Below are 19,379 nucleotides of genomic sequence, written 5' to 3'. Positions count from 1 at the left end.
ATTTATTGATATTTTAGTACACCCTCTATACCTGAAGGAAAACAAAATACCTTGATACAATAAAAATACTTTTACAGTGAATATTTGCATAAGAATTCTTAAAAAACGTTATTTTGTACTACAATTGTCTGATAAATTTACCCCACCCACTTTTAATAAGTATAAAACCTTCACATTTTTGTTTGTTTTTGTTTACAATTATACAATAAAACATAGTGTTGATTGAATATCAAATACACTTTAATAAACTATGTAACTTTTTGGAATTTTGTACATAGACCTAGAAAACCATGATTGAGAAAAATGCAAAAAATGGCACTTTTTCTTTGATTTTGTTAAAGATTTTTTTTTGTACAAAAAACTAAAAACATGACCAACAATGTAGTTAACCTAAAATTTGATTTTTTTCTAATATATTTCACAATTTTATATGGAAATACGCATACCTTGTGCAAAAAAATTATACTACAAAATAGATATATCAGTTTTCATTAAAATTGGCAGCCATATTGGACGCCATCTTGGATTCTGAAAAACTATGCAAGAGAAATTGCCTGAAGATTTAAATTTTTGAAAAAGGGGAAATTATATGCAAGCTTTGGTGTAAGTTTCAGGTCTGTACAAAAAATTGGAATGAATGAGCTATTATGTACATCAAATTTATATGGCGGCCATCTTGAAAATGGGCGGCCATGACTCTTGAATGAGCAGAGATATTTTTGGGCCCACTTCACTTTCGAAATCTACATGGTGTAAAGATAATTTCCTGAAAGTTTCATGCTTGTATCACAATTTGCACTATTTTGACAGCAGAGACCTTATTTCCCGCCCCACTAAATAGAACATTTGGAAATCTATTTAAGGAAAAGCTACATTATTTTTATATATACCTTCATTTGTCGTGTTGCAGCTTTTGGCTTAGAATCTTTAGTGACAACAACTGGAATAAAGAATAAATAAACATATCAAATTAAGAATGAGCAGTAAACATATTTTCAACTTGGTGTTATATAAATATGAAGCTATATAAAAAGTTACTGGAATACTTATTATTATTGGTTAGTTCTAGGAACAGACTCAAGAGTGTGTCTTTAAGTTTATAGCTTACTATCCAAAAGAACAATTCAAGTTTTTAAGAAATATAGATACAGCTAGATGATAAATATGTACATGATGAATTTTGGCATCAAACTTTTGCATGCAATGTATGAAAAAAATCTGGCTTTAGTCTAATCCGCTTAATGAAAAAATTTTCCTTGTATTACAGCAATTTCTTACATTCTTTTCAAAATGTAAATCATTATTACAGCAACTTCTTACATTCTTTTCAAAATGTAAATCATTATTAAAGCAACTTCTTACATTCTTTTCAAAATGTAAATCATTATTACAGCAACTTCTTACATTCTTTTCAAAATGTAAATCATTATTACAGCAACTTCTTACATTCTTTTCAAAATGTAAATCATTATTACAGCAACTTCTTACATTCTTTTCAAAATGTAAATCATTATTACAGCAACTTCTTACATTCTTTTCCAAAATGTAAATCAGAATAGGTAGTCTCCAATATTTACATGTACATACAATATTTGTTATCACCTACATAAGGCAGAGTTTATGTCACCAGTATAAAGCAAAGTTATCCCTGACTACATTCATACAGTCAAACCAGGCTCTATACTTTGATAAAGAAATCCCATCAAACTTAACAGATTAACCAAACCTGGAATGGATTCAAGACTGTTTCAATAAGCTTATAGCTTCCAACACTATCAAACTAAAATAAATATGTATAAACTAAGTCCATTTGAGTACTCTGGGTTGTCATCTGGAGGCCATTGTAGGCCAAAATGACTGTCTGAAATGCATTTTGGGCCACCTCAACTAAACCAAAAATGACCCCCAAAATTAAAACAAACAGTCTTGGAAAAAGTTTAATGACAACCCTGAATACTTCAAGGGTTTACACTATAATATGTACCATCTCTGAGATCCTTTGCCCTTAGTTTGCCTGGCTCCTGATTCAGTACTTGAGACACAGCATATGGATTATTTAGATCAACTGGAAATTTTACACCTTGATATTCAACTTCCTGTAATATAAGTTACAAACATTTTATCAGTGTATATGCTGCCAATATCTAAACAAGAAATTCAATTGATTTAACTTCTTGTTATACAGTTTATATCAATCTCATTACACACAAACCCTGAAACCTGCATCAAAACATCCACAACACAGTAATTGTGCAATGTTTTATCTTACCAACTCAAAACTGATACATGATTTTTTTACCTATTATTGCTGAATTTAAGGTATAACTGACACTAAAAAGGTCATAATTATCGAAACTGTCTAACTTTACAGGTGGAGGAAGATGTCAGGTGCTCCTCAGACCTCATGTGCTCCTCATTGCATTATTTCAGGTATGAGCAGGCACCTAAGTAGAACCACTGACCTTTTGTTATCTAGAATATTAGAAAGCATTTCTAGACAAGATTTGTTCTATGACACTGTGTGTGATATTCATTCACACTGGGTAATTAACAAGAGCTGTCCGTAAGACAGCGCGCTCGACTTTTTTAGTGCTTGCCTATAATACAAAACATTGACAGTTAAGGGCCATAATTCAAATAAAATCTTTGACAGAATTACCTTCTCCTGGACATGTTTGGGAATCATGATTGTAAACAAGTATTCCAACTTTCAAATTAATATCTCAAACAGTTCAGTCAAAAAGTGGACTGGTACTAAAAACTTAACCAAGATTCTAAGTCGATAAAAGGCCTTAATTTTTAAAACAAATCCTTGACAGAGTTACCTTCTCTTGCGTACAGATGGGGGTAATGATGTGAAATAGCATTAAAAGTTTCAAAGCAATATCTCAAAGGGTTAAGGCAATAAGTGGATTTTACCCATATTCAATGTATTTTCTAAGTCAAAAAGGGGCATAATTCTGTCAAAAACCTTGACAGAGTTATGTCCTCTTGTCTGTTGATGAAGGTCGTGATGGTAAACAAGTATGGTCAGTTTCAAAGCAATACCTCCAATGGTTTTGAAATAAAGTGAGGTGGTACAAAAAACTTAACCAAGCTCAATACACTTTCTAAGTCAAAAAAGGGCCATAATTCTGTCAAAAACCTTGACAGAGTTATGTACTCTTGTCTGTAGATGGAGGTTATGATGGTGAACAAGTATGGTAAGTTTCAAAGCCATACTTGTAATACTTCTGAAATAAAGTGGGGTGGTACGAAAAACTTAACCAAGGTGTGACGCCGACGCCGACGCCGGGGCGAGTAGGATAGCTCCCCTTTTCATAGAAAAGTCGAGCTAAAAATTAAGTAAAAAACATCTTAACAAATGATAATAATTTTTTTCATTCATTTATATTCAAGTAGTTCAATTGACTACAGTGAATATAAAAAGTTTGTCTGAAAATGGCAGACTCACCAGATTTTCTAAAGGCACAACTGAAATATTTAGATCAATAAGAACAAAACATACAAAACAAGAGCTGTCCGTAAGACAGCGCGCTCGACTTTTTTATTGCTTGCCAATAAAAAAAGTTTTTGCAGTAAAAGGCAATACAAGAATCTCTGTATTTTTAAAGTGAACAATGGCCATGAGCATTAAGATATTTAGTGAAGAATTATTTTATTATGACATAATTTATGGTAAAGTGAACAAGTGGATAGGAATGAATTTTTTTAGATTTTTTAAGTTTTTTAGTGCTTGCCTATAATACAAAACATTGACAGTTAAGGGCCATAATTCAAATAAAATCTTTGACAGAATTACCTTCTCCTGGACATGTTTGGGAATCATGATTGTAAACAAGTATTCCAACTTTCAAATTAATATCTCAAACAGTTCAGTCAAAAAGTGGACTGGTACTAAAAACTTAACCAAGATTCTAAGTCGATAAAAGGCCTTAATTTTTTAAAACAAATCCTTGACAGAGTTACCTTCTCTTGCGTACAGATGGGGGTAATGATGTGAAATAGCATTAAAAGTTTCAAAGCAATATCTCAAAGGGTTAAGGCAATAAGTGGATTTTACCCATATTCAATGTATTTTCTAAGTCAAAAAGGGGCATAATTCTGTCAAAAACCTTGACAGAGTTATGTCCTCTTGTCTGTTGATGAAGGTCGTGATGGTAAACAAGTATGGTCAGTTTCAAAGCGATACCTCCAATGGTTTTGAAATAAAGTGAGGTGGTACAAAAAACTTAACCAAGCTCAATACACTTTCTAAGTCAAAAAAAGGCCATAATTCTGTCAAAAACCTTGACAGAGTTATGTACTCTTGTCTGTAGATGGAGGTTATGATGGTGAACAAGTATGGTAAGTTTCAAAGCCATACTTGTAATACTTCTGAAATAAAGTGGGGTGGTACGAAAAACTTAACCAAGGTGTGACGCCAACGCCGACGCCGGGGCGAGTAGGATAGCTCCCCTTTTCATAGAAAAGTCGAGCTAAAAATAATATTATATTTTCACAAAAAAAATATATTTACACAATGGAACCATGATTGAATCTAAAAGATTTCTTGTCAAAATAAACTTTAAAGCATTAAATTATCAATTTACAATTATGTGTACAGGCTTCGCAAAACTGCTGAAAAATTTGCCTGACAATCGGTCAGACAATTTTTCAAGTCTTGTCAGACCGAAAGAATATTTGTCTGACCAAATTTTTTTCCATATATATGTATATGGTAATACCTTTGTGTTTTTTTTAAAGACATAGCAACTTTTTAAGATTTGCAACACAATTTTATTCTCTTAAATAAAACATCAGTTTAATCCAGATTGATGGACTCTGTCAAATTTTCTCGGCGGGCGCCTGGACTCGTATTCCTTTTGTTTCGCTTTTTTTCTTCGTTAGATAATTTACGTTTTTTGCCTGGCGTAGCGCCATATCGTAATAATACAGTAACACCAACATTTTCTTCCGAGTACAAGGTCATTGAAAGTCGTATGTATCTAGAATTTGATTGGACACTTATAATGAAACGGCGAATCAAAACTCGTTTTACATTTTTTTATTCAAGGGAGAAAACTCGGTCTTGATCGGTCTTGGATATATCCCGGTATTCGTACCGGACATAAGGTCCGGAACTCGGAAAAACAATATCGGACCGGTCTGATTTTTGCCGGACATGTCCGACGGTCCGGCAACTTTCGCGAAGCCTGTGTGTATTATTTACAAGGTTACAAAGTACCTGTTTGACATTTGTGGGAGGGGGAAGGGAGAGCTTTTTCTTTTTTCTTCGAGCTCGTTCTACAGGTGTCAAGCTACGTGGATCTAATAGGGACTCCTCAGATCCTTCGCCATACTGGAAGGAATACTTTAATGTTTCATCCCTGGAAAGTTAAAAATGAAATACCATATTAGGATCATAGAAATTAATGTTTCATCCCAGCAAAATTGAAATACCATATTAGGATCATAGAAATTAATGTTTCATCCCAGCAAAATTGAAATACCATATAAGGATCATAGAAATTTATGTTCCATCCCAGCAAAATTGAAATACCATATTAGGATCATAGAAATTAATGTTTCATCCCAGCAAAATTGAAATACCATATAAGGATCATAGAAATTAATGTTTCATCCCAGCAAAATTGAAATACCATATTAGGATCATAGAAATTAATGTTTCATCCCAGCAAAATTGAAATACCATATTAGGATCATAGAAATTTATGTTCCATCCCAGCAAAATTGAAATACCATATTAGGATCATAGAAATTAATGTTTCATCCCAGCAAAATTGAAAAACCATATTAGGAACATAGAAATTTAACAGTGCAATGTTTTGTCTTCTACCAAAAGTAACATTAACAATTCAAAATGAGATTTCGTTTTAATAGTTACCAAACAAAAGTATTGACAACAAATAAAACAAGAGGGCCATGATGGCCCTAGATCGCTCACCTGAATTATCAAACTCATCCAAACAATTACCTAGACAAGCATTCTGACCAAGTCTCATGACAGGTGAGTCAAAAATGTGACCACTACAGTGTTAACAAGGATTATTCATATTTGAGCAGTGCGACCTAGTTTTTTACCCAGGTGACACATATTCAAACTTGACCTAGAAATCATCAAAACAAACTTTCAGACCAATTTCCAGGATACTTGGATCAAAACAGTAGCAACTAGAGTGTTAACAAGATTTTTCTATTTTTAGCTCCGGTGACCTAGTTTCACATGCGATTTCGAACTCATCCAAGCAATTACCTAGACAAGCATTCTGACCAAGTTTGATGATAATGGAGTCGAAAATGTGACCACTAGAATGTTAACAAGGTTTTTCCATATTTGGGCGGTGTGACCTAGTTTTTCATCCAAGATGACCCATGTTCGATCTTGACTTAGAAATCATCAAAACAAACTTTCAGACCAATTAACAGAATATTTGGATCACAACAGTAGCCACTAGAGTGTTAACAAGATTTTTCTATTTTTAGCTCCTGTGACCTAGTTTTTCATCCGAGATGTCCCATGTTCGATTTATTCCCAGCAATGACCTAGACAAGTTTCCTGACCAAGTTTGATGACAATTGAGTCAAAATTGTGACCACTAGAGTGTTAACAAGGTTTTTCTATTTTTAGCTCCGGTGACCTAGTTTTTCATCCGAGATGACCCATGTTCGAACTCATCCGAGTTATTACCTAGACAAGCATCTTGATCAAGTTTGATGATGATTGATGCAAAAATGTGACCGCTAAAGTGTTAACAAGGTTTTTCTATTTTTAGCTCCGGTGACCTACTTTTTCATCCGAGATGACCCATGTTCGAACTTATCCAAGCTATCAACTAGATAAGCATCCTGACCAAGTTTGATGATGATTGATGCAAAAATGTGACCGCTAGAGTGTTAACAAGGTTTTTCTATTTATAGCTCCGGTGACCTAGTTTTTCATCCGAGATGACCCATATTCGAACTCATCCGAGCTATTATCTAAACAAGCATCCTGACAAAGTTTGATGATGATTGGGTCAAAAATGTGACCACTAGAGTGGTCACAAGGTTTTTCTATTTTTTAGCTCCTGTGACCTAGTTTTTCATCAGAGATGACCCATGTTCGAACTCATCCAAGCAATTGACTAGACAAGCATTCTGACCAAGTTTGATGATGATTGGTTCAAAAATGTGACCACTAGAGTGTTCACAATGTTTTTCTATTTATAGCTCCTGTGACCTACTTTTTCATCCGAGATGACCCATGTTCGAACTCATCCGAGCTATCACCTAGACAAACATCCTGACCAAGTTTGATGAAGATTGGGTCAAAAATGTGACCTCTAGAGTGTTCACAAGGTTTTTCTATTTTTAGCTCTTGTGACCTAGTTTTTCATCTGAGATGACCCATGTTCGAACTCATCCGAGCTTTCAACTAGATAAGCATCCTGACCAAGTTTGATGATGATTGAGGCAAAAATGCGACCCCTAGAGTGTTCACAAGCAATTGTGGACGGCCGGACAGACGACGGACGACGGACATTCATCGATCCTAAAAGCTCATCCTGAGCAAGCTCAGGTGAGCTAAAAAAATATTAATAAAATATAAGGAAAATCCATTTGTTTAATCAAGTCTATTGTGTAAAGAAACTATAAAACCACCTTAATGAGAGATAAATTAAGGCCTTGGTTTAAAATAAATTGTGGGTTTAAGCCATAAATTGGTCGCAACCATATTTTTTCCATAAATGATACCAGTGCTTGATAGTGCCACAAAGAACAATTGTAAACTAGTTTACAAGAATGTATCTGAAAATCATACTTGAGCAATCCAGGTACAGAAGTTCCAGTAAAAGTACACACAATCGGGTTAGAGTTGAACTGTGAAATAACCAACTGTATTCTCATATATGCTGTGTGAAATTCAATTGGACAAAAAGTGACAGCAACCTCTGTCTCCCCATTAGCAGGAATAATACCTGTAAAATAACCATCATCATAGCAAAATACAACATGTAGTCAAACAATCTGTAATATAATCATCATCATAGCAAAATAGTCAAACAATCTGTATTATTTTCCAAAGATTTAGAAGAATTTTAATGAAACTAATTAAGCTTGTTACAAAAAAGGAGCTTTTTACACAGAAATCACAAGATGAATGAAATTAAAATAATTATAAAAGAAATCAAAGACAAAGATTCTATCAAGACTAAATATAAGTTTTTGTTTTGACTTTTAACTAATATTTTTTACTAATAATTATGTTGAATTTTCTCACTGCAATAAATGAGCTGTGTCATGACAAAACCAACATAGTGGGTTTGCGACCAGCATGGATCCAGACCAGCCTGCGCATCCGGCAGTCTGATCAGGATCCATGCTGTTAGCTATCAGTTTCTCTACTTGTAATAGGGTTTGTAAGCGAACAGCATGGATCCTGATCAGACTGCGTGGATGCGCAGGCTGGTCTGGATCTATGCTGGTCGCAAACGCACTATGTTGGTTTTGTTGTGACGCGGCTCATATATACAAACCTGACATTGGATTAACAGTGAATGCTTGATGAGGCTGTAGGTATGTCAACTGAAACTCAAAATCTATTGGTGCTTCACATCGCAATGGGAACACCTTGGTCATTCTGAAATTATCATTTTTAAATATTTTCATTTTGTTTTTACACAAAAACAACAATATTCCTATCTGTATTTCAATATGTATACATCTTACTATCATATATTGAAAGTTTCTAGGACTTAGGTATTAACTATTTGAGTCAAAGTTAACAAAATATGTATTTTCATTGTAAAAACAAACAAATAAAAAGTGCATCATACTAGGTCTAAATGTAAAATTACAGAAATTTGTTACAGAAGAAGAAATTCCAGTTTTATGTCAATGATAATTAATGATAACATTTCATTAAATGAAAGGTTGTTTTTACTAAACAAGTATTCATCTAAATCTTGACAAATTATCAATGTTTACTAGATGGCAAATGTGTATTAGAAAATTTCAGAATACACAGACTAATTCTCACTATCAATTCATGTTTTTGTCAGTATACAGAACCAGTATATGTACTTTCATGAATGAATGGTACTCACTTATGACCAACAGGGACTGGTGGAAAATTGAACAGCTGTGGGAAATCTTTGGTACTCATCACAGGGTAAGCATGTATAGGAATGACAAGATTTTCTTCCCCCTGAAATACAACAAAATTGCAATCAAGTTACATCAACTTAACACCAAGATTCCATTTTCCAGTCAGCCAGTAATGATTTAAGCATAAAATACCACAAACATGCCCAAATAAACTTCATTATGATAATTATATGAATATGTAGATAAATTACTAAAAAAAAACATAGAAGTATGTGTACACTTATATATCTATTACAAATGAAGAAGGTCACAAAGTAACTTAACTATGTGAAAACTGACATTCATAATCACGAAACATTCTCTGCACAAGGTCATTGCACATGCTTATGGGTGTATTAAAATTATTCTTGCTTTTAACTTAAGATTTACACTGATGTCAAAAAATTAGCTGCAACAGGCAATTGGTTGAAAATAATATGTACTAAACAATCAACTTTAGGAGATCTGTTTATAAATGATGATCACAACTTCATACGAAACTTACATTTGTAGCTTTTAACATCCATGCAGTCTTACAAGACTCTATACTGTTTGAAACTAAATACATGTATTTATGTATAGACTGTTCGAAGAAAGGCTAATCCATTGCACAAATTCAGCAGGTTAATGCAGAAAAGTCTGTTGGTTACTAAATTTATATATTATGAAATTGAAATCACTTTAAATGGACTGTTTAAAGTTTTGTAAGGACTAAAAAGCATTACTTACAGGGCAGTTAATTCTAATACAGTCATAATAATATCTCCATTCATCAGGTGTAAACTCAATGGTACAGTCTAATGTCAGTCCTGGAACCAATCTTTCCTGAAGCAAAAATATGGAAAATCAATTAAAACAGTGGCAGTATGATCAAGTGGTTATGGCATGTGGGTTTGAGTCTTAATGGGGACACATATAGCACAGACACTGGTTAATACACAAGTCGTAAAAAAACAATCTGAGGTTTCATGCTGATGATGCCTCAACTGAGCTTTTAAATCAAGCATGTCTTAATCTTTTAACTAAATTAAAAATTGAAAATTGTCAGTGTTATTTACAGTTTCTTTGAAATGGTCTTTACTCAAATGTAGTTTTATAGCACTTAAATGATAAAATGATAAAAGTAAATACTCAAAAAGTCTACATGCATGTACTTACATTTTTGGTATATTTGATATAGAAGTATTTTGTCTGCGGAGGTATGACATGCATTCTAATAACTTCTGTTGAAACATTTACTATGCTCAAGGACAAAGTATGTTTCTTGTCAACCTCAAAACCTCCAAAATGTATCACTGATGGCTTGGCAAGCACCATTGAGTTCTGGGCAATTTTTGTGTATATTTCTGAAAAGTAATTAAAGATAATCATAATTATAAATTGGCACTATTATAAGTAACTGTGTAAAAATTCTATTTTTGAAATACATACATGTAGCTATTGTTACTTGGTCTTTTACAAAATCAATGTTGAAACAAATTCTATTTTCAACTTTTGTATTGTAAAACAGCCAAATAAATTAGATGATATTGTTATTCATAAATATCTTAAAGTCTAATAGTCCGAAAAATGACTCAATCTAATAGAATGTCGGTAAAAAGTAAAAAAATGATTTTATCATTTATGGCATTTAGTTATATGAATCAAGCTGACTGCTATACACTGGGCATGTAAAAGAACCAAGTGGCCTATTCAATAAGAGCTAGGGACTGGTTCCCGGATTCACTTGTATCTCATAGCTGTCTCTGAAGTGTAGAGTCATGTCTACGTCCCTGTGAGGGGTTTGACATTAATGGAAGGTAGATAGTGTAATAGAATAGAAGATATATAGATCTATAATCTACATCATACTGCTTCAAAATCGTTTACGATTAATCTAAGCAGATATACATTGTATACATTAAAGAGACAGCTATGAGATACAAAGAAATCCAAGGAACCACTCCCTAGCTCTTATTGAATAGACCCGTTGGTTCTTTTACATGCCCAGTGTATAACACTGATCGATACATGTGAGGATTACCTGGATTTCTTACCAGTACACCTCTAGGTAGGTGGGAAACACTGACAATGTCTCTGAAAAAATCCAAGGGTGTAACCAAGGATCGAACCCAGGACCTGATAATCAGTGAGTGGTCTAACCATCTGAGTTATCACGCCACCACACAGATCTAGATAGATATTCTAAACTTATGTCAACACTAGATTGACAAACATGATAAACATGTATGTCATAAATTATGGGTTTAATTTACAAATGTTAATGATTAAATATATGACAAAATAAATAATTACTCGTTTCCAGAACATGGTTGGGTACATGCTGAGATTTCCTGGGTTCTTCTATTTGCATGGTTTCTATGAGCAATCCCGAGGTATCTGTAGGGCCATGTTGGCCCATCAGGCCTCTATTCATTGTCTCTACGGCTGGCATGTTGCAGCTAGGTAAAGATTATTATGTTTGATTATAATGCATCTGAAAAAATGGGTCAAATTGAGTAAATCTAGTCAAATTCTTTTTTTTTACGAAACAATTATTTTCACTGACTACATGTCCGCCATATTGTTTACAAGTAATTAGGCTATGACTGTGTAGGAAAATAGTTCTAAATATTTCTAGGCAACTGTCATATTTATGGATGTGTAAGCTTAAATATTCATATAGAATTATGAAAATATATAAATTGCAAAGAATTTTGCATCATATTATTACAGTTACCCTGCAATGAATTGTTTGTTTCATAAATATTCTTTCCTTGGGACTACTTTTTGTTTCTATGGGAATAATGGGTTATGCCCCCGTATGTATTCTTCTAAAAGAAGGAAGTGCGGGATTTTTTTCTCGTCATTCATGCTTTTTCAGCATTTTAGTGTAAGTTTGTTATTCAACCTGTTTCACCCGATTTTGTTATTATTAATTATTTATGACAAGTTTAGTAACAATGCTCACTTGTTGTCAATATTATAGACAGTCAATGTCCTTGTCATTGATGACATTTTAGGCTACTGGTTTCACAACACCTGCAGTATCAATATATAGGCCTAGATCTTTTTAATCATTAATAGTATCTAGCCCAATGACTGTCACTCCTGAGGTCCCGGGTTCGATCCTGGGTAACACCCTTGGGATTTTTCAGAGACACTCAGTGTTTCCCACCTACCTAAAGGTGTACTGGTAAGATATCCACGTAATCCTCGCATGTATCAGCGCTGTACACTGGGCATGTAATAGAAACAAGGGGTCTATTCAATAAGAGCTAGGGACTGGTTCCTGCATTCCCTTGTATCTCATAGCTGTCTCTCAATTCAATGTATACAATGTATCCCTGCTTAGTGTAATTGTAAACGATTTTGAAGCAGTATTATAGAGAAAAAAAACCTATGTATACCTTCTTTATATATCATTATACTAGGACAACTGTTGTTTACATTACATGTCAAAAGGATTTCATCAATGTACATGCACATCAATATCAAGGTGAGAAATTGCTTCCAGAGACGGACAGACAAAAACTTAGGTGTCTGTTAATTAATCAATATGTTTATTAGGGCTGGGGCGAGCATCCAAGTACTCGATAATCACGAATCAAAATGAAAAATCTGTATGAATATTTGTCAGTCCAGAGATCGTGGATTGTGATCTTATTTGTTTATTATACATTCACTGTTTGTCACACCTTAAAAATTACAATTTGCTGATTGAAGACAGGAAGTAAACCAACATGTACTATGATGCTGCGCAAGGAAGTATTTAGTTTTGAAAAAGGAATCACTTTATCACTATTGAGCACTATGTTTTTACATGAAAATAAAATAAATATTTTGAGTCGCTATGTATAGATTTATAATAACGTGACGTGTATCAAAGACGGTTTTATTTTCAATAATCCAAAATTTGCAGAACTCGAGTTAATACATCAGTGTGACTTCACACATCCTTTCTGCAGCAATGGCTGAAAAGGAGTCGCGCTGATATAAAATTCCACCAGCAAAATTTACTTCCAATGTTTGGAAATACTTGTCTTTTCATGTGATAAGACAAGTTTGTTGTACCACCGGTATAAATAAGTTCAATGGTATAAGTCAGTTTGCCGTGGCATGTTTACAAACTGCTTTTTTTCTCATTTTCAATTGAAATACTATTTAGAAAATGTATTTCCAAACATTGGAAGTAAATTTTGCTGGTGGAATTTTATATTGGCGTAACTTGTTTTCAACCTTTAAATCTTGTTTTTATTTGTTTAGTATTGTTTAAAGAAAATAAACATGTTTTCATAATGTTCGTGTTTTTAACGGTGTCTTAATAACAAAAGATTCATGGTTCGATTTGTGAAGTGCTGAATCATGGATCAGATGGGATCGTCACTTATCCAACAATCCACCACCCCTAATGTTTATGAAATTTTGAGATTCATCAAAGATTTCTTTTTTTCTGTTATTTAGTGTGTAGTAGCGTCACTGTTGACATTTTGTGTGTACAAGTTTTTGTATGATAGTGTAACTTTCACATTTAACATAGCTATTATTGTATATTTTTATTATTTTTTATAGTAATGAATGTCAGAAAATCCTTGCAATGTCTGCTGGGGTGATCAGAAGGTTAGATGAAGTTGTGGTCAATCGTATAGCTGCAGGGGAAGTAATTCAAAGGCCAGCAAATGCTCTCAAAGAAATGATAGAAAACAGGTTAGTTCCCTTGTTATCATTTGGTACTTAGTTTTATGAAATCTGTAGTGTATGAATATTATAAGTTATTTTACACCTCTAGCCCTTACAGCCAGGAGTTTGAATCCTGCGGGGTACTTTAGATTATTTTATGTGAGGAAGCTGTATCCATCTACTTGTAGCTTATGGAATGATTGCAGTTCTACTTAGGTGCCTGCTTGTGCCTGAAATAATGCATGGAGGGATACCTGAAGTTCCTCCATCTGTAAAGCTGGAAATTTGCCATATGACCTTTAATGTGTTGGTGCAATTTAAATTAAAGTGTTGGTGCTTGCAAATCTCCCCCCCCCCCCCCCCAAAAAAAAAAGGAAGTTGATATCTTTATAATAGAATTATCAAATGGAGGAATTCAAAGAAATACAAATAAATACTAACAACATAGTAAGACAGCTGTCTTTGGACCTCACACACTATTTCAGATGTGATTTAAGCTTTAAGTATAATATGAAAATAAGGGAAAAAGAAATGTTGAGTACATGCAACTTCCAATGTGTCTTTTTCTTCATTAACTGTAACATGTTTATTTCTACCTGTATTGGGACAAAGTACCAACAAATGTATAAAAATGGTGATGAAATGGTAAATTATACACATATATTTCAATGCCCTGTAAGAAATTATTTTGTGTATTATTTCCTAACAATGTGTGTACCCAAATATAGCCATTTTATAATTCAATTATCATATCTTGATGACAAGGCTTATTGGTATAAAACTAGTAGGTTCTAGATTAATTATAGTTATTCCTATTCTAATCCTAATGTGTAGTTCCTTATTTTCTTATTTTATTGGAAGTTATTTTAAGTTTTAATATTGTCATTTTATGATTTGAATCAATATAACAAAGGTTATGAATTCAACTGTAACCAATTGTTTGTATTAATTCAGCCTTGATGCTAAATCTACAAATATAACAGTGACTGTTAAACAAGGTGGTCTCAAACTGTTACAGATACAGGACAATGGTTCAGGAATCAAGGTATATCATCTTTATTTTGTTTCTGATTTTTAACACAACCCTTGAATGTATAAGCCATTATATATAGATCTTAAATATAATTATGCTTCTAGACAGTGAGATATAAAGTCAAAATGGCTGTTTCATCTGTCTATCCATCCATTTCTAGCTCACCTGTCACAAAGTGACAGGGTGAGCTTTTGTGATCGCTTTTCGTCCGGCATCCGTCCGTCCGGCGTCCGGCCGTAAACTTTTACTTTAAATGACATCTCCTCATAAACCACTAAGCCAATTTCATCCAAACTTCACAGGAATGTTCCTTTGGTGGTCACCTTTACAAATTGTTCAAAGAATTTAATTCCATGCAGAACTCTGGTTGCCATGGCAACCGAAAGAAAAAACTTTAAATATCTTCTTTTAAAAAACCCAAAGAGCTAGAGCTTAGATATTTGGCATGAAACATCTTCTAATGGGTGTCTACCAAGTTTGTTCAAATAAAAGCCCTGGGGTCAAAATTGGCCCCGCCCCAGGGGGTCATTGATTTTCCCTATATGCATATAGTAAAAAATTAAAAAATCTTCTTTTAAAGAACCCATAGAGCTAGAGCTAAGATATTTAGCATGAAACATCTTCTAATGGGTGTCTACCAAGTTTGTTCAAATAAAAGCCCTGGGGTCAAAATTGGCCCCGCCCCAGGGGGTCATTGATTTTCCCTATATGCATATAGTAAAAACTTAAAAAATCTTCTTTTAAAGAACTCAAAGAGCTAGAGTTAAGATATTTAGCATGAAACATGTTCTAATGGGTGTCTACAAAGTTTGTTCAAATAAAAGCCCTGGGGTCAAAATTGGCTTTGCCCCAGGGGGTCATTGATTTTCCTTATATGTGTATAGTAAAAACTTAAAAAATCTTCTTTGAAAAAAAACATATAGCTAGAGTTTAGATATTAAGCATGAAACATCTTCTAGTGAGTGTCTACCAAGTTTGTTCAAATAAAAGCCCTGGGGTCAAAATTGGCCCCGCCCCAGGGGGTCATTGATTTTCCCTATATGCATTTAGTAAAAACTTAAAAAATCTTCTTTTAAAGAACCCAAAGAGCTAGAGCTAAGATATTTAGCATGAAACATGTTCTAATGGGTGTCTACAAAGTTTGTTCAAATAAAAGCCCTGGGGTCAAAATTGGCTTTGCCCCAGGGGGTCATTGATTTTCCTTATATGTGTATAGCAAAAACTTAAAAAATCTTCTTTGAAAAAAGACCATATAGCTAGAGTTTAATTATTAAGCATGAAACATCTTCTAGTGAGTGTCTACAAAGTTTGTTCAAATAAAAGCCCTGGGGTCAAAATTGGCCCCGCCCCAGGGGGTCATTGATTTTCCCTATATGCATATAGTAAAAACTTAAAAAATCTTCTTTTAAAGAACCCAAAGAGCTAGAGCTAAGATATTTAGCATGAAACATTTTCTTATGGGTGTCTACAAAGTTTTTTCAAATAAAAGCTCTGGGGTCAAAATTGGCCCCGCCCCGGGGGTCATTGATTTTCCTTATATGTGTATAGCAAAAACTTAAAAAAACTTCTTTGTAAAAACCCAAACAGCTAGAGTTTAGATATTAAGCATGAAACATCTTCTAGTGAGTGTCTACCAAGTTTGTTCAAATAAAAGCCCTGGGGTCAAAATTGGCCCTGCCCCAGGGGGTCATTGATTTTCCCGTTATGCATATAGTAAAAACTTAAAAAATCTTCTTTTAAAGAACCCAAAGAGCTAGAGCTAAGATATTTAGCATGAAACATGTTCTAATGGGTGTCTACAAAGTTTGTTCAAATAAAAGCCCTGGGGTCAAAATTAGCCCCGCCCCGGGGGTCATTGATTTTCCTTATATGTGTATGGAAAAAACTTAAAAAAACTTCTTTGAAAAACCCAAATAGCTAGAGTTTAGATATTAAGAATGAAACAGCCTCTGGTAAGTGTCTACAAAGTTTGTTCAAATTAAAGCCCTGGGGTTAAAACTGGCCCCGCCCCAGAGGTGTCATTGTATTTAACTATATGTGTATAGTAAAAACTTAAAAAATCTTCTTTTAAAAAACCCAATGGGCTAGAGGTTAGATTTTAAGCAGGAAACATCTTTTTGTTGGTGTCTACCAAGTTTGTCCAAATAAAAGCCCTTGGGTTTAAATTGGCCCTGCCAAAGGGGGGGGGGAGGTCATTGTTTTTCATTATATGTGTGTACATAGTAAAAACTTAACATCATGAAACATCTTCTAATGGGTATCTTCCAAGTTTGCTCAAATAAAATCCCTGGGGTTTAAACTGGCCCCGCTCCGGGGGCCTATATACAGGTGAGCGACCTCAGGGCCATCATGGCCCTCTTGTTCACTTTTTGTCTACTTTTTTTCTCAGTAACCACTAACTTGAATATATCAGAACTTTATAGAAAGTTTCAATCACCATGAAGTTTATGTTATTATATTACTTCACGTAATCCTACCTGCAGGACTATGTATGTGCCTGAAAGCATGTTAATGCATGTGCAAGTTTGTTGAGATTTCAAAGTTTTATTGACCTTTAATACCCATTAAATTGCCATTGCTTTTAGGATTATATCCGTGAAACCTGGCATTGACTCCTTTTATGAACACTCAAAGGGTTTTTGTTACATTTTGTACTCAGATTGTTTTAATTAATTCATTTCCTAACATATCCTCACCAGTAAAAAATGGCATTAGGGTGTTAGCTGTATTATTCTGATAACAAGGTTTACTGTCTCTGAATAAACATCTTACCAGCTCTCCAGATACTAGCTTAACAAATGTCGGTGGTTCTATTCAGGTGCCAGTTTGTGCTTGAAATATCACAAGGAGGTGAACCTGTGGTACCCCTCCCAGTTAAGATGGAAGGTAGTTATGTCTTTACAGTCTTGGTACTGTGTGAAACCTTACAAAAAAAAGACAATAATAAAAAAAACAAAACGCTTAAGTGTTGTTATAAACACAAGTAAATAAATGTTGTTATAAAAACAGGTAAATTTAATACAAACATTGTTTGTCTTTACAGAAAGATGACATGAATATAGTATGTGAGAGATTCACTACCAGCAAATTATCAAAATTTGAAGACTTGAATTCCATAGCAACATATGGTTTCCGTGGTGAGGCATTGGCAAGTATCAGCCATGTTGCTCATGTTACCATAGTAACAAGAACTGCAGATTCTAAATGTGCTTACAGGTATATATTTTTAGTTTGTGATTTAGAGAAGAATATTGTGAGAATGGATATTTATGCCATATGCTGTATGTTTTTATTGCTAAACAGTTTAATTTTCCATATTTTGCGGGAAAATCAGTCAGTCCTTTGGTCTTTTGGTGTCTAGATATTCTAGCACATTGGTGACATTTGATCATTGTCTGCACTGTTTGCCATTCAATCAGTACATATTTCAGAATTGAACTTGAAAATGACCAACCCTTTTGTCAAGATCAAAAGATGGACAAGTCCATTAAGATATTAAGGGTAATTATGGTTAAATATGGCCTTTTATCAATTATAACAGAGAAAAACTTGCTCCTTTTATTAACGTAGTATTAAAACTTCTTCTAGCTGGATGTTATTATTTTGACTTGTATTAATAGTTATTTGTGTCTACTGTCAATGTATCATATTAGTGATACTAACAAATGTTAGATAGCAATCTCTTATTTTGGGGTATTTAGTCTTTTTGGAAATAGATATTTATTTCTGAGGTTAGCTCACTTTGAGTGTGATTTAGATTACATCTTCAATGTACTTTACATGAAAATTACAACATAATTTTCTAGGAATGAAATTGATATTTATTACAGAGGTAGCTGTATTGATATTTATTACAGAGGTAGCTGTATTGATATTTATTACAGAGGTAGCTGTATTGATATTTATTACAGAGGTAGCTGTATTGATATTTATTACAGAGGTAGCTGTATTGATATTTATTACAGAGGTAGCTATATTGATATTTATTACAGAGGTAGCTATATTGATATTTATTACAGAGGTAGCTATATTGATGGTAAGCTGAAGGAAGCAGTTAAACCATGTGCTGGTAATGTAGGAACTCAAATTACTGTAAGTACATTATTCATCCTCATTATTCATCAGAGATTTACAGATTTACAAAACAACCTGTGGCTTTTTGAAGGGGGAAATATAGCACGATAAATTATAAAATGGATAGTCTGAAAAAAAAAATCAAATACCATCGACTAAGAATGGAATTTACACACATATTTAAAAAATAATTCAAATTAACATGCATAGTACATAGCCGACGCTATCTACAGTGACAACTTTCTGACTGTCAATCAATGAAATTCATCAATTCATGGCTCTATTGAAGAAGTGCACAGGGTACAATATTAGTATTTTAAGGGGTCAATATACCAATATTGGGCTACTTTAATATTGGGCAAAATGAAATTTGTTTTAAAGTTAAATGAAACATTACCATCTTTAAGTTTTGTTTACATATATTTTCACTTATGCTTTGCCCTTTTGAAAGTATTTAGAAATTCTCACTTCAACTAGTTCCATT

At 33.6% G+C, this 19,379-nt stretch overlaps 2 protein-coding genes across 2 annotated transcripts in view; one reads left to right on the top strand and one right to left on the bottom strand.

The window, feature by feature from the left end:
- LOC132733758 (cilia- and flagella-associated protein 221-like) overlaps window positions 1-11,684 on the bottom strand; it is a 29,700-nt gene extending 18,016 nt beyond the window's left edge. The window contains exons 1-9 of the mRNA XM_060720437.1: window positions 11,425-11,684; window positions 10,288-10,475; window positions 9,859-9,954; window positions 9,090-9,190; window positions 8,520-8,623; window positions 7,805-7,961; window positions 5,228-5,369; window positions 1,985-2,096; window positions 891-940 (exon numbers count right to left, since the gene is read on the bottom strand). Of these exons, the coding sequence (XP_060576420.1) occupies window positions 891-940; window positions 1,985-2,096; window positions 5,228-5,369; window positions 7,805-7,961; window positions 8,520-8,623; window positions 9,090-9,190; window positions 9,859-9,954; window positions 10,288-10,475; window positions 11,425-11,563 (1,089 nt within the window). The 5' untranslated portion in view covers window positions 11,564-11,684. The remainder of the gene's footprint in view (window positions 1-890; window positions 941-1,984; window positions 2,097-5,227; window positions 5,370-7,804; window positions 7,962-8,519; window positions 8,624-9,089; window positions 9,191-9,858; window positions 9,955-10,287; window positions 10,476-11,424) is intronic.
- A 239-nt stretch (window positions 11,685-11,923) lies between these two features.
- LOC132733761 (DNA mismatch repair protein Mlh1-like) lies at window positions 11,924-18,913 on the top strand (the record flags this gene model as incomplete). The annotated part of the gene is made up of 5 exons (XM_060720439.1): window positions 11,924-12,001; window positions 13,681-13,815; window positions 14,743-14,833; window positions 17,865-18,037; window positions 18,841-18,913. Coding segments are annotated over exons 2-5 (447 nt in total), but the record flags the coding sequence as incomplete, so codon positions are not given.
- Between the last annotated feature and the right edge of the window lie 466 nt (window positions 18,914-19,379).

The sequence above is a fragment of the Ruditapes philippinarum genome, unplaced genomic scaffold (genome assembly GCF_026571515.1).
Source record: "Ruditapes philippinarum isolate M1 unplaced genomic scaffold, ASM2657151v2 ctg11964_1_1_1_1, whole genome shotgun sequence".
Classification (NCBI taxonomy): domain Eukaryota; kingdom Metazoa; phylum Mollusca; class Bivalvia; order Venerida; family Veneridae; genus Ruditapes; species Ruditapes philippinarum.
This window is presented reverse-complemented; position numbering and strand designations above follow the sequence as displayed.